Source organism: Empidonax traillii, unplaced genomic scaffold (assembly GCF_003031625.1).
Source record: "Empidonax traillii isolate 1590-97213 ecotype Southwest subspecies unplaced genomic scaffold, ASM303162v1 scaffold1:size7828297, whole genome shotgun sequence".
NCBI classification, from domain to species: domain Eukaryota; kingdom Metazoa; phylum Chordata; class Aves; order Passeriformes; family Tyrannidae; genus Empidonax; species Empidonax traillii.
The window spans coordinates 4013912-4035574 of record NW_020955194.1 but is presented as its reverse complement, the minus strand read 5'-3'; the positions used below and the strand labels follow the sequence as shown (position 1 = coordinate 4035574).

The window sequence follows — 21663 nt, the reverse complement described above, 5'->3', positions numbered from 1 at the left end:
TACATTCTTCAGTTCTGTGAATCCTATATATTACTCTCTACCCTAAACACTTGACTGTGAATACGGTAGAATCCTAATATTCCTATTCTGTTATTCCTTTTCTGCTATATGTGGTTGATTGCCATCTCCCTTCATGCTCCCAAGTTTTGTTAGAAACCTTTTTTACATATTTTTACTTAGGGATTCATTCCTGAGCAGATTACCTCAAAAAATATCATAGCTAAGTGATTTTTTATCTCATTGAGGCAAGAAATTTCCATTCTTATCTAAATTATGGCTATTTAGAAAAAAGTTCTCATACGTGCCAAGTACCCTTGAAAAGCTTTAATACCTAAGTCAGTCAATCTAAATGAACATGAAGGAGCAGTACTGAAAATGGTACAGAGCTATCCCAGCTTTTGATGCTTTATGAGTGCAAAACCTGATGCTTCATATGTGCAAACCAGATTTATCAAGTGATTTCAAAAGAATTTATTGCATGCTTTTTGTTAGGTCTGCAGCTGTCTTGTTTTCTCAGAACTGCAACAAACCTTAAATTATCAAAACGAGTACTAGTATCGAATTTATCATATAAACTCACTTAAACATACCTATGAAAGTGGTACATTGGCCAAACTGTCTGTAGAAGAATTCATAAAATTACTTACGAGGGTAGAACGACACAGCAATGCTGACTTTTCCACCTGGACCAAGAGATCCATCTCGCAGACTAAATTTGAAAATGCCATCCTCTATATTTTTGTCTGAATCATCACAATTCAATTTCCATGTCAATGGCTGCCTTGAGATATTCTTCAGGTCAAGGTCCTGTAAATATTTGCAGAAAAGGAGTACAGGTTGAAAGAGGGAAAACAGCAAACACCATGATACTTTTCACATTCTATCCTAAGCATTCTCTGTGCAAAGACATCAAAAAGAGATCAAGAGAGCACTAGAAAGCAATGAAGAGCCCAGTTAATTCTATCTGTAAGGTGCAAAGATGAGTATGCCTATCTGCACAGCCTAGATACTTTCCAGTCACTCACCACAATCATAAATAGCAATATTTTCCTGCCAGAATGGAAAAACTTCATTTTTGTGAGGTAAATAGATCACAGCATCACAGGGGAGTGCTTAGCCAAACAGAACTGAAGACTTTTTCCTGATACAAACGAAGCACAGCAAGCACTAAACTCCATGGCTAACATTTAGATTTATAGGTGGAGATGTCGAAAATGGAGGAAGTTCAGAATAAATTTTCAAAACCCATTCTTTCAGTTCAGTAAGAAAACAGTAGAATAGTAAAAATTAAAAAAAAAAAAATTCCTTTAGCTCAGAGTTATTTTTCAGCTCCCAAAACATCCCTAGCTAGGAAAATGCCTTGACCTTGTATTATCATTGTTTTCTGAAGGCACTTGAAAAAAACATTTCAAGTGTTTACACCATTACCCAAAATAATTTTTTATGATTTCTAACCAAAGCCCTCGAGAAATAGAAACAATAAATTGTGTTATGTAAGTTTTGCATTGATACAAATTCTCTGTGCTCCAAACATGCTATTTAGTGATTTTTTTCCCTATTGAGCCCTAAATCATGACAAGGAGTTTTTTGAGAGAATACCAGTTTTCACAGATCAGCACCATCCGATGGACTGGGACAGCAGTTTCACTGTATGGACCATCACGGCACACTGATTGCACCATCACTGTCTAGTTTACCAGTACAAGCAGAAGCAGCAAATCTTCAAACCTATGCTATTTCTTACACAATTAATGGTTAATTTCTCATGGTGCCCAAACTTTCTCATATTATCAGAGTCAGGACAAGCCCAAGTTTGGGTTTTGGAAAAACTTATAGTGATTAAAAGACAAACACAAAAACTGAACAAAATGACAAATGGGAACATTTTCAAATATATAAACCATATATTTGGAATGCAAATGAATTTTGATCTGTATTCTTTTCCCAGTCATTTTTGGTTAATTAAAAGCTATAGCCAAGAATTTGTGATTAGTACCTGAGAAGTCTCTCTCTCATCAGCAATACCGAAATTCATGTCACTTGAGTGTTGTTCAAATTTAAGTTCCATTGAGGAGAACTCCAATACTGAATTAAGTGCTGTTGGAAAAAATAATTTAAGATGTTTATACAGCATTATTTGACAACTATTTCCTCAAATTCCCTTCATAAAATCATTGTTTCTGCACATGTTTAGCACAAAAGTTTCTCCCCTTGTTTTTCTTTTTGTTTCTCCTATACTATAGAAATAATTACTGTAATTTAACTGTCTTATTATTATTATTATTAAAATTATTAACATTTTATATCTACCAGACTTATAGCATCCCTCCTTCATATAAAGAAAGCCACATGATCTTCCTACTGCAGATGAATGCATTTCTGACAGTAATTACCAGAAAAAACTTGAAAGATTTCCTTAAAAACAGAATTTCTCTTAATTTCATATACCTGCAACAAAGAAACTGTCACAAAGAATGGAGTTTAAAGCGAGGATTTTAAAAAAGCCCCAAAGGTATACGTTCCCATAGCTTTTCTTTTTGCTTCTTGGAAATAACACTGGAAGCACACAGAACCCTTTCATTAAAATCTGCAAGTTTCCTCTATGCCTGGTGTTGATCAATTCTTTTATCCCTCTAAAAAACCCAAAAAATTTCCTATTCACCTATATCACATTATGTAAACAGCAGTACAATCTGTATTTCTCTAGAGTACAGGCATATAAACTCTATAACGTAATATTGCTTCAAAATAGGAATGTAATCTCCTGGAATGCTTCCACCAATATGCAACTGTGCCATTCACAAAGTCCTCAACTCTCACCAAAACTCCTGTACAAGGAGAACGCAGAAAGACAAACACTATGAGGGAGATTATCTACCCAACCAAAACCAAATTTTGAGATGAATTATAAAAACAAATTTGAGCTCACATGAGGACATTATAGTGATAACACATCCTTTTCCTTTGTATCACACAGAGGTTAGACTTGTGTCTTTTTCAGTCGAGTTTTCTGTCCTGTCTTGTTTTTTCTCTTTCAGTGCTTTCTTACATACCTATAAGCAGTCTCCAAGGCAAAAGTCTTACAAGTATTTAAGTAAGAGAATGCTCTCCTTTCCAGGTGCTGAAATAGTCTACAAACTTAGCTTTTTTAAAAAAAAAAAATTTTAAAAAATGTTTGTGATGGATTGAAAACGTATTGACTACACTGAAGTTAAAAGACTGGGTTGAATAATCTTGAGTACAAACATCAGATATAAGCTATTGATTTAAGTGTCAACCACACTGTCCTGTGCAGTCTGAATCCTGGTCAACCACAAAAACTGTCAAAGGGAAAAAAAAATTGTAAGAGCACAAAACAAATGTGCCATAAAAAGCCATCCAGCAGTAAGAATTAGGCCTATTTGTCAAATCAAAACTTCGAGTTCACAAGATGCATCTTACCCCATTTTTAGCTCTTAAAGTGGTAATCTGAAATCAGTCAATAACCAATGTAATTTTTAAGTTGTCAGAATGTAATCAAATTATTGAGTTCTTTTTTTAAAACTAAAATAATTTGGCTAGTTTCCTGTATCCAAAGGATTATCTGAAACACTGAGTGATCAAGACATTTATTTAGACTTCTCGCCCTCCTCCCAGACCATTAAAATTCCCAGTAAGAATGTAATTCCAATACTCAAATTTAAACAGAAGTCACACTTCATTTCTTAAGCTATTTCTTAGAATTGAAAGTATTACATATTCTCTTTTATACTATTATTACTTGTTGCTGGCCTATACTGGTACGCTGAATAAATTCTACATCGCAGAAGCACAAATTTGTGATAAAATTTAGATAAGATTGTCAGTTATTCATGAGACTTAGTGATTGTATCTATTCATTATTCCACAAAAAAAAAAAAAAATGAAAATGAAAAAAAAATTCTTTCTTCTTCATTTTACATAAATCACTTTTGCACTAGAAATTTGTCCCTTTGATTCATATTTTTACTTAGAGAAGTGCCTCCTCGTAATCTCATATACACATATACCTTCATCTTTACTCTACACATTCTTAAACCAAATATATTCAGACACGTTCAATATGAATTTACTTCTTTGACAGGATCTAAAGCAGGTCTCTCAGATTTCTTTGATACTTTATAAGGTCTCAAAAGTAAGACTTAGGTTAAAGCCCTAGAGAGAAAAACAAACAAACAAACACAGAACCTAAATATAGATAAAACCTAATAAAACTGGTGTTTCTTTTACCCCACATTACTTATTTAATTGGCCAAGCCTTCTTCAGTGCTCCCAAAAGGTTTAAACATTACACAAACATCATTCCTGGAAGATACTCAGTACTTAAGTTTCATCTTAAATAAACAGTGACTATATATTTAAAGCTAAGATAAGGAAAGCCAAATATTCACAATTTATAGATCTACGTTACTGTAAGAATCAGACAGGAGAATGAAGGGAACCACAAATTATTTCCAGGAAAAGCACAGAAGAATCATTTGAGGTATCAATCTCTTGCTGCAGGCAAATGGCCCATAACTTTGGCCATTAACAACCTCTGACAGGACAGATGGGATCAGGGCCATTCAGAGGCATTTTAAAGGAGTTTCAAGTACAGCTAGAGATCCTAGTTTTGCCAGGATAAGACAAAAATAGTATAACTGACGCACTACTTTTCTACACTTTTCAGATGAACCGCTGTAAATATTGGGATTTGCATGATGAGGTCTAGAAATACTAATGCATGAGTAGACACAAAAATGAGTTTTGGTAAACTAATTTCTACATAAGGCAAATGGCTATGTAAAAATATTTTCTCAGCGTGTCATAATTATGCATAGGAAGTTCAGCTTCACACATATGTAAAAATACAAGTCAAAATTCGAAAATTTTGCGAGTTTCCAAGGAATGTAAAAATTATACAATTATCCACCAAATTCCAATTAAGTAGCAATTCTCTGCAATTAGGACACCAGCAAAGATATCTCTACAGATGTGTGTATCTACCAGCTCTTTAAGTTACCTACCAATTGCCTTAATTCCGCAGCATGGAAGAGCCACAGGGGGCTTCACCGCAGGGGGCTGAGGAGGAAGGATGTTACTCGCAGATACAACCAAAGTTGCAAGTGAGGAGTCAGCCTGAGGAGTAGTAACTGGAAGAGTGAAGTGATATGCTGCCACCTAAAGGAAAAAAAAAATCATTGTGGTCACTCTCCCAAAGAAAATACAGGTACTTCTTGAACCAGGAGTGGTTTATTCTTTCAGCAGAATTATCAAAATTAATTTAGGACCTGAATGTGATATTAATAGGATGGTAATTTATTAGCACTGAGAATCAGCCCTCTAAGCAAGCAGGACCCAGGCTTTTCTTTTTTCCCCATCCTGAGGAAAAAACTGTATGACCAAAAGCATCAGGGTTATCAGCAGAGCTATAGGCAAGGCTTCTGGTAAATCACAGTGTTGTTTTCCAGTCCAGCCACTCACGTGAGTGAAAAAAGATTGGAGCAGTGGCCCCAGTGCAGAAACTTGAGCAAAGAGGAAAAACAAAGCTACACAAGCTAAGGAAGCCTTTCTCAAAGGAGGAGGATAAAAGGTCAACCATTATTGTAAACCCAGCATACACAAAATGGGCTCTGAGATCAAGGTGGAACATGAGTTAAAACTGAGAAACTGGGGGGTAAAAAAGTAGTCTTAAAACCTTTGTCATTAAATGCCACTGAACTCTAGGAGTGTAAATTCCAGTGATTTTGATCCTCATTTTATCTGTGCAATCACATCCCCAAGCAGGATTTAGAACTTAAAAATGGCATGTTTTGTACAGAATCCTCTATTGTGACAGACAGTGCATCCAAGAGGCCAAATTTATTTCACAATGCCCTTTCAAGAAGGCATTTCTTGCCTCTTACTCTGTCTTTCCAAGGATCAATGCACTAAAGTAATACGTGCTCCAGACAAAAGGTACAGATAACCATAATAAAGATAACAGAAAAAAACCTCAAAACTTCTGCACTGAAACCACTGTTAAGAGTCCTTCAAATTCTTTTTTTCTCCTTGAAGGTCACTGAAATCTCCAGAAAGGACTCAGGCTTATAAAATCTTCATGTTGCTTAAGAAGATGCAGTAAAACCAGCCATATAAAGAATTAGTGAATCATTTAAAAGCTTTCAAAAACTGCAGAAAATAGTGCATCACTCTCACATTTGTGGTATCAAGTAGAATACATAAATGAGAGGAAAGAAAAACAAAATTGTCCTAAGTCAGGACATGAGGCACATATCCATCTGTAACAGAATCAATACACAGCTTAGATAGAGAGAAGCAAGCACACAGCACTCAGAGTGTGTGGAGTTCCAGCAGGGTTTGTAACACACAATTACTCACTCCTGGTGAGTGAGGTGAGCCTTGTGGAACATTTTGTCTGTTTGTGCTCAGCTAAAGGAAGGCACGGGATGAGGGCAAGTTTTTGTAGCCACAGTCTCTTTTTTTATGTTGATACTTCAGATCTGATAATGATTGGATTTTGTAACATAGAATTGGCTTTTCAAAGTTAACATGAGGAATGCCATTTAAGATTTCTTAGTAACTAATGCTCAAGATATGTCATAAACCAAGAGTGAGTAAATATCTCCTGATTTAAATTACTCTTCTATTTTTAGTATCTCCAGTCATCCACATAAAATATTTCATCAATTTACATCTTCAAAATATGTTCTTGTAATTGCACTGATTTTCTAAAGTTTGGTAAGATTAAGATGTTTAGTCTGCAATAGATATCAGGGCAGCATTGGCAATGCAAAAGAGTGCAGGCTCGAACTGCAATTGCTCTTCATCAACACTGCTATGGTTAGGTCAGAAAACAGAAGGTGGAATCCTTTTATCCCTCTCCCAAAGCAGCTATTCAAAACCTGCTTTTCATGCCAACTATAGGGAAAATTTGGTTAAGTCTTACTATGCAAGAAGGGTTTTATTTGGTAGGAACTGGCAAACAAAATATGTGCAAGACCCTCATTTCACTACACACAGAGCCTGATGTTCACTGAAAACCTACACTAGCTATAAAGTACAATGGTGCAAATTCAGAGCCAATACAACTCATAGAAATATATTTACATAATTGAGAACAAATCATAGCTTTTATTTTATTCACACATATCTTTGCCTAATTATCTGCACATTAGCTAATCTATATTACAAATGAAAAATCCTTTAAAAACTACATAACCAGAAATAATATTGTAATTCATACACATATACACATGGTTGAAACAGAATTAAAAATTAATTTCAATTATTAGGACTTCACTTTGCAAGTAGAATCATTATGTTTCTTTTTATACAAAAAAACCCTTTATGATTCATTTTTCATTTCACCAACATCATAATAGAAAATTCTTTTGTAAGATTATATAATTACAAAACTAATTACAATATTTAAAATAATAAATCCTTAGACTATTACTTGGTTTGCACTTGTTTTTTAGATAATCTTTGAATACTTTATAGTTACTTATCTACTGAGATATTTTCCTGAAGCTGCATTTAACTTCGTACACCAGGGAATACAGGAGGGGCAGGAAGCAAACAGCCTAGGGAGAGTTCCTTCACAGACACTCATGTTCGTTTATGTCATTATAAGAAAACATTTTTCCTGTCCTGATGTACACTAATTATGCACGCTGATTGGAAAGGAGGCATCATCTACAAAGTGGTAGTCTTAGTAATTAAAATACTTCAAAAGAAACTTTAGAAAGACCAATCACGTGAGACAAAGGAGCTGTTTGTTACATGTTCACATAGAACATCTCCAAAGGATGCCAGAAAAAGGATGCTTGATTAGGCTGCCACCAGAAGTCAACAATTCTTTAAATAAAATCACATTCCTTTAAAAGTTTTATTTAGATGGTAGTTTAAAATACATTTGAATTTATGAAATAGGCTTGATACCAAGAGTGTGGTAGCTCTAAGCTCAACACTGGAGAGTTAACATGTCTGAATGGCTTCCTGCCTCAACCCTAAATACTTGGTTTAAGGAAAGAAACAAAAGGGGGGGGGGGGAAACAACCCCAGCAAACAGGACAAGCAAAACAGTATTTTATATAAAATTAATGGATAAAAAATAAATAAGCTGAAGCACAGTTGTCAAGCTGAGGGTAGGAAAAACAATGAGGTTATTTTCAGAAAACACTTTCAAATAGTTACTTAATTTCTATCTTTACTAAGTACTCCAGTGCAATAATGTAGTCATAAGGCATAAAACACAATTTTTAACTATTATTCCAATAGAGCATATGTTCTCAAGGTTGAAAAAAAATTTGCTGCCAAATTCACAACATATACACTTTATTTAGCACAAAGAATATATGACATCCCCTTAAAATTACAATATTTTCTTTCCCAGTACAATTTCACAGGGAATTGTAAGTAAATCAGTAAGCTAATTTATTACTTAAAATTAAATTAAAACATCTGTAAAAGATAATACCCTTGTATTTATCATATAATAACATGTATATTGTTCAAAGATCTTGAAGCATTTGTGTAAAGGCTGACTCTAAAGTTCCTTTATTTATATCACTAACAACACACAAATTCAGCAGTGATACAAGGAGAGAAAATGTAATGTACATTAGAAAAAATCAGTTTGATTCAAATTTAAACCTAATGGCAAAACCAAAGGTTTATGTTCTGCCACTGAATCCAATATACATTCCCATCCTTCCCTCAGATTTTCCTTAAACCATACTGAAATCTTTCATGCAGCCTAAGTTCCCCAGGTTTATATCACAGATAAGCAGCTTCCCCAATGAATAATGTAACTGGTGTTCAAAGCCATCATTCAAAACTCTAAAATACAACTAAATCTTCCCCTTGTATATGGTCAAAGATGACACACCGGTAATACCCTGTAATTCCACAGCTGCAGATTTTCCATAGAATTCATTTCTTATACCACAAATCTGTTCTCTCATTAAGAAAAAAAAAAAAAGTCATTTAAAAGGACAAAAACACCCCACCAAAACACCTGTCACTTTTCTAGCACAAGCTTAGGCAATAAACTCTGACAGGTGTGACTTGCTCTATTTGTCTCAATCAAAGGCCCTCATAGGCTTCATTATTGCACAGCTGTGTATTTTGTCTTTTTTCCAAGATGCTGGAATTTGTTATTTTCCAGCAGAGTTTAAAAATTTAAAAAAAAAAAAAAATTAAAAAATATTACAAATAAAAATTAAAAAAAAAAAAAAAAGTCATTTTGAAGCAGTATGCTCCTGCACTTTGCTTTCCTCAGCAAAGGAAACTGCTGCAGGGATCGTCCTGCCTGGAGAAGCACAGCAGCACTTGAGGAACAAAGTGACCACACGCTGTCTGCTTCCCTTACACAAAACTAAAGGAATGAGGTGCTCCCCACTGTTACCTGGGCAGGTAACTTGCAGGAGAGCTGTGGTCAGAAAAGACATGTTCCTATGCTTTATGAACAGCATGATTCAAAATTCAGTTCCAAAGTAGTCACTGCCAGCAATCTGGCAATAAATAATACGATTAGTCATGATGCTTAGCTCTGGATCTGGATAGGGAGGAGAAAGCTACAGCAGATCTTTGGCCAGATAGTCATAAGCTGTTGGTATTTTTTTGTTTGGTTGGAGATTTTTGTATTCTGAAATGAGAACCCAGAGTAGCAAATCACATGTTCAGGTGGCTGAACCTCCTTATACTTCAGTGAAAAAAACCCTAAAACATAACTGAAGTGTCTCTCAAATAAAGTTATATCAGAACAGAGAAGAAAGAAGCACACAACCTGTATATAAACAGGATATTCAGAAGTATTGGGTAGCTTACCTCTTTATGTATTTATTTTGTATTCTCTTTTCATTGACAGCTCTGACTTTCACAGTCAACAAACACCAAGGTTAAACTCTCTCCACGGAGGCAGAGAGCCCTGTCACCTCCAACACCTTCTGAGACACTGGAAAAACAGGGAGGCACAGCCACGCCGTGTCTGAGCAGCATCCCAGACTCATCTATAATGCATTGACTCCATTTAACACTTAGAATACTGAAAAAACTGTCTCAGAATTTTTTAAGATCTATTTTTTAAGCATGCCAAGACACTTCATCCCTAAGAGCATCTTTTGATTTCACATATATTTGTACATTCTACATTTTAGTGAGAACTGCAAAAGCTATTCAGAGCTCCTATATCTGAAGGTTTTTGAGGCTGAACAAAAGCCACTGCCTAATTGATTTTAGCAAAGAATTCAAGATTGCATTCAAGACTAAATTACTTAAAACTTTATATGAATAATTCAAGTCATTTTAATAAATTTTTAAACTACATTAAAATAATTTCATGGTTTTTTGATTTTTTTTTTAAATCAAAGCTTCTGAATTATTTTGTTCTAACTTTTCCTTAGTTCATGTCTCTACTTTCTTACCAACAGCAGCAGAGTGGAGTTTTGTTGGTTTATAGGGTATGGTTGTCAGTAATGACTACAACAGCAGGAAGTTTTAGTAAAACCAGAAGGCAGACAGAAAAGAATGTGACCTGATGGGATACAGAAGGTTTGCAGCAGCTGGGAGGTAAGCTGGGTAAGAGTAGTTGTTAAAAAAAAACAGTGATGAGATCAGAGAAACAGCTGTTCAAGTGCAAAGGCAGAAAATAGCACTTGGAACTGTGAAACCTGAATAGGGGAAGCTCAAAATAGAGAGATTAGAGGTTTTTTTTAAGACTGGAAAGTCAGGAAAGTGAAGGAAGAAATCTGGTGAGAAAAGGAGGGAATGTAGATGAGTTAGAATGGTAAAGAACTGAGATCCAAAGGGGAATGTAACTACTCAGTAACTACTGAGAGTTTCTGATCACAATAAGAGATGCTGGTACCTGGACCACTTTCTTAACAGAACTATGCTTTTTATTACTATTCCACTTTGCAGGAGTTAAATGGAAGAAAAGCTACAGCATCCTGGGGGGTACATACACTTCCAGATGCTTCCTATAGTCACGTCATACTGGGCAACTTCATTTAACACCAGTCAGTGCTCTTGCTGCCAGCTACCACAGGGCTGCACTAACTCGTGATGCTCATTTGTGAGTACCAGTGGGCTGTGGGCTAAAAGTGCCCTTGGGCATATCTTGCCCTGCAAGAAGCTGCCCCCTGACAGGCAGGTAATAACACACTAGAAGCAGAAGGGAAGTCCTGGTGGCACCCAGCTGGTCCAGCCCGAAGCGCAAAGGGAGACAGAAACACTGTGAGCATGTGGGGAGAAGGCAAAACTGAAATAAAGACTGAAATAAAGTGAAAGCAACACTTACTAGTTGGCTACAAGTTATAAGGAAATGACTCCAACACCATTTCTATTATTGACCCTTCCTACTTAAATGAAAATGTCAGCATTTTCCCCTGCTGAGTTTCTTTCCAGCTTGACCATAGGTCACCGATGATATCTATCTGTATCTACCATTTTGTAAATAATTACATAATTCCTGACACTGAATCTAGTTTGATTCTGACTACCTTGCCTATGAGTGTTGCATCAGAAGTGTCAAGATCCTTAAAGATACGACAACTGCTGCTTCTCCCTTAACCTCAAGGCCTGCTGTACGACAGAACGAATTTTTTATGAATCTATTGACTCATGTTCTGTCAGGAAAAATAATTTCAGAGTAGTGTATGTGCTATAAACTCACCCCATCAGTTACTCAACAATAGCTTCCATGTGTACACAGAAGAAACAGTGTGACCAGACACAGTTTATAATATGCAAATATTATTTGAATGATGCTTTGAACAAAGGAATTCCCTCTATACTGAAGTGCTGGGAAGATGGGGAGCACGATGGGAGAATATGACAGAATACTGTTGACTCTTCCAAGATGCATTGTCTATGATAGTCATTTCTTCTTCTAAAGTAAAAATACAGTTAATGCAACAGGTTTATATGCCGTAGAAGTGATCCCCAGCTGCTTGTTCTCGTTCATGCTATCAAAGATTAAGTTTTCTTTCAGTTTGTTGTTCCCCAAATACGTGGAAACCCAAAACTCCCTATTTCGAAAGCATTTTTCATTATGTATAGATTTAAAATTTGCTACAGCACTCTCTATTGACAGTTACTGCCAATAAAATGCTGATTTCCTAATGAAAACCAACTCAAAGTCTCATAGTTTTTCCCTCAAATAGCTTGATCAGAAAGCAGCTTTGCCAATCTTTATGACACATAAAACTCCTCTACTTTTGCAGTCCCTTGGTCATCTGAGAGTTAAAGCATGAACAGCTGCAAAAAAGAAAATGGCTGCAGGTCTGTTGAATGATTTAATGAATGTGTGGTAAGACATTTCAGTATAAAATTACACCATTTTTAAGTCACTGAGAAAGTGTATATTCTTTGTGTATGCAAACATTTAAATTATACAGAGGTTATTTCTCTTGAGTCACTAAATATAAAACTATTGCACACATTAAAATGGGCATCTAAAATCTCTATTCTCCCACCACAGAAATATCACAGAGAATGATTTTAATTAACATGATCACCACTGTCCCATAAACCTACCTCTTTTGGCGTAAAGGTCAAGAAGCATTGCAAAGCAGCCTCCTCCTTTAAGTTAACTGCATACAAATAAGGCTTTGAAGAACAGCACTCAATCACTGCCAAACAAAATTCAGAATCAAATTACAGATGTTATTGCACGAAATACCAACTTTGTAATAGTTGCAGTACTTCAAAGTGATTTCCAACATAAAGTATCAACATATTTGCATGGTAAATATTTCTCACAAAGTTACAAAGGAATACAGTATCTTTCATAAGGATTCTGGAGGTAATTTTGAAAAGTATCAATCACCAGCAACTTTAACTCAAGTTATTAATTTGGGAAAACACAATATTTCAGAGGAAAAAAAAAAAACCACAAAAACAAAACAACATAATTTACCTTTGAATAAAAGCAAAAGGCAAAAATAGTTAATTATATAATGAAAATGAATACTACAGGGAGAAAAACAGCTGGCTGACACTGGGTTTTTTTTAATTACTTTTAGGTATAATCTACAATACAGAGGTTTACCTATAAGGCTTGCTTAATTTTTCAGATTTTCATGTCCAATTCGAAGGCACTGGCAGAAGTACAGGTTTCCAACAAAGAACGTAACATTTTCCCCAGATCAGTATTCATCTGGGAACACCAGGATCAGTATTCACTGTTTGATTTCAAGCACAAACTCTGAGCATGTGTAAGGAGTCTATTCCCACGCTGGTTACTTGACTATTGTAAAAAGTCCTACAGTTCTTTTCCAAATTAAGGTTACTGACAAAGAGCCCTCACCTTCCCTTCCCTTTTAAATGCACCACATGATAAGAAAATCTCTCTCTCTCTCCTTGTCAGATCATTTTTTGTCATCATCCGCACATAGTTCAACATAAGGATACAACTATATTTTATAATACTGTCTTGCAGAGTCCTTATTTCCTGAATTTGCAGGGACAAGAGGCCATATAAGGATAGCTGCAAAATTCTCTTGTGAATTATGATGTTGGAACAGCAAAGGAGATGCCATGACCGAAGTACGAAAGAGTTGAGGAACAACAAACAAAGGATAAGAATCTGCACCAGTTCTATCAAGAAAAAAAGAATAGCAATAAAATTCCACATATTGGCTCAATGTCATTCTGAGTTGGGCATCATGTAGAACAGAGGTCCTGTGATTAACCTGCAGACACCTTGTGCCTTCAGGAAGAAAATGTCTAGACTCTTTTACTGAAAGTGAATTAATAGAAGGGTAAACATTGTCAAAACAGTGGGTATGAGTCCATGAATAGAAAATGTATATAGCTGTTTGGCTTTGTTTGTTTGGATTTTCTTTTTTTTTTTTTTTTTTAACTGGTGAGAGAGTACTCAAACCTTTTTATTTATTATGCTTTAGCAACTATAGCAGAAAAAAATAGGAAAAAAAAAATCTACAGGCAATCTGACATTTTGTATATACTTAATTTTGGCAAATGTCATTTTGCAGGCAAACCAAAATGTCTCCTCTTAATTAATATTAAGCAACACTTTTTAAATAATTGCTTTAGGTTTTCTTATCTCAGACTAGCATTTTCTTATCTCAGACTAGCATTATCCATTCTTTATTTAACAATAATTCTGATACAGCAAAAGCAAATACCTGAATGGTCATTAGTATCCAGTTTAAAATCTTTATTCTTAGAAAAATCAAATTCCACTCTGGTACGTGACTGTCCTTTGTTCTGCAGCAAAAATGGAATTGATCTTGTAGCACCAACATAAACTCCACCAAAGTCCACTCGCTCCTGTAAGTTTAAAGAAAAATGGGTCAAAGCACTGTGAAGTCAAGTTTATAACTGGACATAATGTGAAAAAATATAACTGTGCAAGATCCATAATTTATAACACAATAACAGCATTGGTTAATCAATAGTCTTGCATAACCCTTATCATTAAAATCTTTCCAGGACATAAAACATGAGAGTTTAGAATCCAATATTAAGTCCAGTTACACCATCAGGACAGTTTTCATCATTCAGTAAACAGATCAATGGATTACTTTTTCCTTTATTTCACTCTTTGCTATAGCTAGCTTAAGGAAACTTCTCCCTTTTAACATACTTATTCCAGATTGTCAAATTCAAAAGCTAAAGCTGTCAGCTATCATTTGGTGCAACTGTTATATGTGCACTTAGTTTTTAATGTCTCTTCCTAACTTCTCCTTGATGATTCTCTCGGGAAGTTAGTATAGGCAAAAATGAAAAATATGAACTAGGGAGGAGCCACTTTGACATCTAGATAAAGCAAAACACCTAATCTTACCAATACCTGCAATTTCCTCATACTTACCACACTCATGGCTATTTCAGCGACCTCTACAAATCCACCAACCCTAAGCACTTGTGTTCCTGCACTTCGCACTTCTACCTAAGGGAAAGGACAAGAGTGGGATTGCTGACAAGGTCGTTTTAACAGAACTATCTCACCAAATCTGCCACAATCACAGGAAAAAAAGTTTAACACAGAAAAACAAAGCAACCCACAGACACAGAGTGCAGAGAGACATTCAGTATAAATTGTAATAAAAATAGGAAAAAACTCCTGCTTTTATAATATAAAATAATTCCATTATAAATATAAGGAGGTAAAAAAAATGCCTTCATTTTCTAGAACATATATACACATATTCCAGTGTTATGTGGCTTCAAATCACGTCTTTTTGGCATTCCACATTGGGGATAGATATGGCTGTCAATTAAAAACACACAACAGACAAACAAACTAAAAAAAACAACGCAAATTTTTAAGAAAGATCAGTCCTCCCCACTTCTGCAGATAAAAACTAATGTTGCAGGAGGCTGTATTACTAGAATGAGCACGTTTTTTACCAAAAGGAGAAAGCTGTATCCAGCAGCTGTGAGGACTAGAAAGTATATTATGACACAATTGCTTGACAGGTGCTGGTAGCAAGTAGATACTACTGTTCAGAGGAATGCTAAATCTGTTGTAAAAATTGGAAAAATAAATGGATACTATGTTTAACAAGCATAATATATGCAGCCACAGAAGATGGTGAATCCAGGATCAGAGTCAGAAAAAGTAATAAAGTTCAGTCCCTTGATAGCATCCTTTTTCCCAGCCTCACTTATCTGAACAAGGACAAACTCAGGAAGCTGGCACATAGAAAACAAAATATGATTAAATGCTTATTGCATGCCTATTATCAAATCAAATCTATTAGAAGATCCATCTCTGAAAAGACCACAAAAAGAAGTAAAGAAATGAAAGAGCCTGGAGTATTCCAATCCTGCCCCTCTATGAATTACAAAAACTGCAGATATGTTACGTTATCTCCTAATGACGATCACATGTTAGTTTCAACAGCCTGTCAGTAATACAGTATGAATCAGCTCAAAGTGAGAGGCTGTTCTGATATCTTTTAACAGGACTGAAACAAAGCTACAGAATAGGTTATAGCAGTTATCATCTACAGCACGAAAACCTTTACCTTAAAAAGCATTAGAGCACTGGAGATAAAATCCACAAGATACGTAAAAATGTACATACATGGACACACATCTTAACACCCAAAAGACAAAGGTCTTCCAGTTCTGAGTACCTCCACATTCTTGTCAAAAGTCATGTTTGCATTGGGAGTGAAGGAGATTTTGAGATCAGTGATGCCTCCCACAGGTACCACTCCTTGAGAGGGGGTGACTGTCATTCCGGGTAGCGGGTTTGAATCACGAACCTTCACAAACACAAACAAGAAACACACTGAAAAAGGTGTTTGAGTTCATTTGTTTTGGTGGGTGTTGTTTTATTTATACCAATACATCTATCTTAACGATTTTATATTCTTACAAGGAGAACCTTCGTAGCATATAATGCTAATTTTGATTTAGAAGTTTGGGGGAAAATGCAGGTAAACAAAATAAAATAAAATAGGTTTCCAAAGATGACTGCCAGTTTCTACTATGACATACTCTTTGCCCACCAACTGGCAAGTTATCATTCTGGTTTTCAGGTTGTTTTCATTAAGATATTAAAATTAACACTTGCTATCCAACAAGTCTTCAAAATATTCTACATGCATTTTTTTTCAGTGAAAAATAAATTCATCACTTCTTTTTTGTCATTCACAGTAAGAAAATAGGACAGAGAAACCCACAATATGAGGAGTAAATATTCAGTTTACCCGCAATTAGTAAAGACAAAATAGAATTTGTTCTCTTCTAATGCACTCCAAACAGACAACTTTTTAAAGCTATGCTTTAAAGTTGATTCATCTATGACCAAGATGAACCAGCATTTCTTCGCTTAAGAATAATTGTGGAGGCTAAAAAGCCTAGGTATGTTTGTTTGCCTTACTGGCTATGCTGATTTTATTCTTTCAGGTCCATCTCTCAAGAGTGTAATAATAATACTTGTTATTCAATGCTCAGTTAATAAACAGAGAAATATGGTACTAAGCAAAATAAATTAATCATGTTTCTTAGTATCATTATAACAAAGGAACAAAAACTCTGAGGATTTCAGTGAAAATTATTTTGCTTCACTAAATAAATACAGCAATTATCCTGTGATCAGGAGAACTAATGAGGTTAGGTTTCCTATTAGTCTGTGTATTGTCTCTTTACCCATTCTGGTATCCATCTCATCCCTTATCCCATTCATCAAACAATCCATCTTCCTCTCAGATGTTAGTCTAGCAAAGTAATCGTGCTGTGACTGGTCTGGGATGCACTGAGTGAGCAGGCAGTGGGGACAGGCTAACCAGCCAGTTTGCTCTGTGTCTCAGCATTTGAAAACATCCAAGCTGTAACTGTTTTTCCACCAGTACACCAGTATGGGGTTCCACCCTCACTACTGGTTCTCATGAAGTTGCCAGAATCATTTAGGTCACCCCCACTTTGCTTGTCTGTTGGTCCCTCCAATTTCACAGAGGGACAGAATTCCTGCTCACATAAATCTTGTTTCTTCAGAAAACCGGACAAAAAACTTAAGTAGGTGCATATTTAATAACCAAGAACACAACACCATAACATGAGCTGATAAAACCAACTCCCTCCTGCTCCCCACCCCAAGGAATTAAACGTGCTAGAAATAGTTTTAGCTTACTTGGAAGTATGCATGGTTGCGTCCTGTGTTTTGAAGAACGGCTGTCTTACAAGTAGACAAACCCATTGGACTATGAATGAAGGATATACTTTGTGTCACAAACTGAACTTTAGTAGTACCAAACTGTTAAAAAAGAAAAACAACAACAAAAAAAAAAAGATAAAACAAGCAAATTTCATAACATCTTCTTAAGTACAAATGAATAATTCAGCCTGTTTTTTATTACATCAAGAGCTAATATACTTGTGAAAATGCATAAATTGCAAGTATTCAAATAGACAAACAAAGCTTAAATGTGAGACAAGATTTAGTAAATGTACTGAACTTGTCTAGATTCAAATTAAACATACACAGCCTCACAGATATTTCTGTACTAATTAAAAGACAAATAAAAATCTTTTAATTAAAACTTAACAGCACAGGTTCTATTAATTTCAAATGTGTGATCAGAACAAGGTACTTTAGAGATATTAATAGCAATGGAAATGCCAATATCCTAATTTACATTACACATCCTGGTTTACATATGGCACTTTCCAAGGCTTCAAAACAAGAGGAAGAAAAAAAAAACCTACTAAAAAAAAAAAAAAAAAGAGAGAGAGAGAAAAAACAGGCTCATCAAAAAGAAGAGTAAAGTTTTCTTGGCTCCCAATGGAAGTCCTAGAGCACGCAGCCAATGCAGTGAAAAGAAAAAGAAGACTTTCTTACTCCCTGGCATGTAGCATAAGATAACAAATGACTAACCTAAGCTGAATGTCACTGCTTAGAGGACTATCCAGAACATTGATTCTCAAATACCATGCTCAGATAACAATACAAAATTACATTAGAGCCTGTTGTTACCCTGAAACTCTGAACCACACCTTACCACACATACCTTGATTTTTTTCCTTTAATATATATCTAAAGAACTGTCATATCACCTCTCAACCTTTATTTACCTAAACTAAGCAAGCCAAAACCAATAATGATCTCATAATATATAAAGACCACTAAGCTGTGATGCCGAAACAGGTATTTCATCAAAAGCAAAAGAAAGGCAGATTGTCTTTGCTTTGCCTTCTCCATGTGCCTTTGGAGCATATTTTTTTGTTAAACACATCAAATACAAGCCATACAAAAATAAAATACTTTTAATACATGATAATATAAATATATTTAGGACAGCACTTGCTTTAAAAAAACCCGCACATTTTTCTTCTCTAAAGCTGAATTGCTACCTTTGCAAAACATTTCAACTTAATTGCATTTCCTTTGCGCACACACAAGATGAATTCTCCTTCTTCTGGAGAGTTGAACCCTGGACGCCAAACAACTTCACACTCCAGATCACTGTAGGCCTCCACAGTCCCTAAATACATGGACATAATTCACATATTACAGTATACACGTGTGCAGTTATCAAATTACATTGTATAAGTAGAAATAACATAAGCAGGTTAAAGTGAAATGACCTCCTATTATTGCAGACTAAGCCTACATTTCTTAGGTGTTGAACAGTATACTGAATTAATTAAATTAGTTTCTGAAATCTCATGACAATTGCATAATCTGTTTATTAGTATCCTGCGCTAAAATATACTCAAAGTTCACCGGTGGTTTTAGCCATGAATTACTCTAATAGTCAACACTGAAAAAGAAAATAAAATAATAGACTGTCCTTCTTGTAAAATAACAACTTTGGGAAAGACCATATACCTTTTCTCACTTGGAGTCTGAACTTGTAATAGCAGAAATATTTTTTTCTCAAGAATCAGAGCTCAGCAAGCCAAATCTTGCCTGAACTGTGTAATGCCAATTCAGTCAGCAGTTACTTCTTTAATAAGACAGTTTCAACATACTCCTACAGAATACTATTTTTCAAAGGAAAGAAGGTAAAAGCTAATGTCTCATGGATGCATTCAGGGTAGGGCTTATACAGGGATTGCTGTTGTCACAGTAACATCGTGATCTGATTCTGCTTTTGGGATACATTGACATTGACCCAAGTGCAAAAATACAGTTTACTGCATCAGATAAATGTTTGTCTTATTTAACACTGTTGACATTTAAGACATATACACACACACTGTATTTGCATACTATACCTCTGGTAGGCTGTATAGAAAACGCAGGTTTTCTATCTGTAGTTACAGGTTTCCATATAAATCCAGCTGGATGGTTTCTGGGATTGTAGACCCTGACGGTTGCTCTAAACTCTGTCCCTGCTAGGCAGCCAGGAATAGGATCTAAAATCAGTTCCCTTGTAGACAGCTGAAGTTCAATAGGCACTGCATTTGCAACTACCAACACATGCCCAAGGTGTTGGTTGTTTATCCTGTAAGCGAAAGACCTGCAACATAAAAACATACATCTCTTGATATTTTTATGCATTGATTATGTTGTAGTCAGAGTAAAATTTTTGTGAAATATAACCATAAGTGAGAAAATATTTAACAAAAGAATAGAGTGCGAACACACAATAAAGACTGACAAGAGTTTTTTGTACTTGTTTAGCACACTACTTAAATCTCATGCCAAAAGCAATGATCATCCCAAAGGATGATCAGCCTCGTAAAGTCTTTTTAACAACATGAATAAAGTGAGAGTTCATACCAGAAGGCTGGAAAACATATATAGTTTGCCTATACATTTTCCCATAAGCTGCACCAAAAGATCTGAGCGCAGGTGCAGTGATGCAGCACTATGCTGGAAAGAGTACAGTGTTTTCCATGAAAATTTCTCCTAGCAAATACACCATTATAGCAAACTTTCCTCCCTGATTTACCTGTAGCTATGTGGGCTTTCCACAGGACATGTTTTTGTTTGGAAAATTTTGCAACATAAAACTGAATTATTGCACAGATGCCATTATTATTAAAAATTAATTAAGAATCATTATTAATATTGCAAAAAAATGAGTGCACACCATTAACAATTATCATGATTATACTTTTTTTAAACCAGACAGTGATTTTTTTTGTATTCTACTACTGCCAAGAAAATGTGTAAATCAAGACAAATAAAAAAGCCTTACCTTTTAAATCTTCCAGGAGTGATTGTCTCAAATACAATTGGAACGTGAGTCTTTGTAAGAGGAGGCACCACTTGAGACAATGGAGACGTCTCCTGCAATTCCTCAACTTCAATCTCAATTTGTATCCATATATGAACTAACAAGTTATTGATGATGTGCAGTTCTTTGGTAGTTGTAGAAAAAACACAGACATCACCAAAATCTATAGTAGAAGGACCTGGAATACATAAGAAATAAGATCTTCAACAAAAAAGATAATGTAAGTAAACATAACTACTAAAATATTATGATCAGAAATCAGAACATTTTAGTTCTTCAAATTACAAAATTACTCAGCTACAAAAGTCCTGTAGAAGAACAAATTCTCACTAAAATCTGGAAGTAAATACTATGCATGTTCTGTGAATATTTTCAATAGAACAATAACTCAAGGTACTGTTAATAACCACAAATAATTCTTTTTGTTAAGCAGATATTTAAATGGATAGACAAGCAGCAATTCACTGAAAGTTTATATGTGCATAACCTATTGATTTGCTCCCTGATGTGTGACCATTTGCTTTAATAAATCATGTCATTTGATGGTCACAGAATTATTTCACTACCTAATTCACTGCTATCACTAATTTTTAGGCTGGTCTGTAAACTTCAGTGCTCATGGCACTAATGAAACAACTTATAAAACTCTCAGTGCCTTTTCTATTATGTTTAGTTTACTCTACCTTTCCCTAAGTATATCAGTATTTATTCAAGTTCTACCTTGATTGAAAATAATACATAAAAAGCCCAGAAATTACTGAACATTTTCATTTTGCTGATAAATAATTTTACTGAAGAAAAGCTGACCCTAAAATAGACCTGTAGTAGTACCAAACATGAATAGATGAGTCCCTCAGAGGCTTCACAAGGTGTTACTCCATATCACAGAGCACTCTGCTGAAAGTATTTTGAAGGAGGATTCTGAAGAATTTTTAATTTTGGGGGGTATCAATGTTTACTGTTAATTCCCAGAAACATTCTGAGCACTCTCCAT

General features: G+C 35.2%; 1 protein-coding gene across 1 annotated transcript in view; it reads right to left on the bottom strand.

Moving 5' to 3' along the window:
• The window catches only part of CFAP47 (cilia and flagella associated protein 47), a 281400-nt gene that overhangs the window by 241017 nt on the left and 18720 nt on the right, over window positions 1–21663 (bottom strand). Inside the window, exons 15-25 of the mRNA XM_027894062.1 lie at window positions 20631–20847; window positions 19702–19946; window positions 18835–18965; window positions 17615–17737; window positions 16113–16244; window positions 14843–14920; window positions 14154–14298; window positions 12541–12635; window positions 5025–5178; window positions 1997–2097; window positions 648–807 (exon numbers count right to left, since the gene is read on the bottom strand). Of these exons, the coding sequence (XP_027749863.1) occupies window positions 648–807; window positions 1997–2097; window positions 5025–5178; window positions 12541–12635; window positions 14154–14298; window positions 14843–14920; window positions 16113–16244; window positions 17615–17737; window positions 18835–18965; window positions 19702–19946; window positions 20631–20847 (1581 nt within the window). The remainder of the gene's footprint in view (window positions 1–647; window positions 808–1996; window positions 2098–5024; window positions 5179–12540; window positions 12636–14153; window positions 14299–14842; window positions 14921–16112; window positions 16245–17614; window positions 17738–18834; window positions 18966–19701; window positions 19947–20630; window positions 20848–21663) is intronic.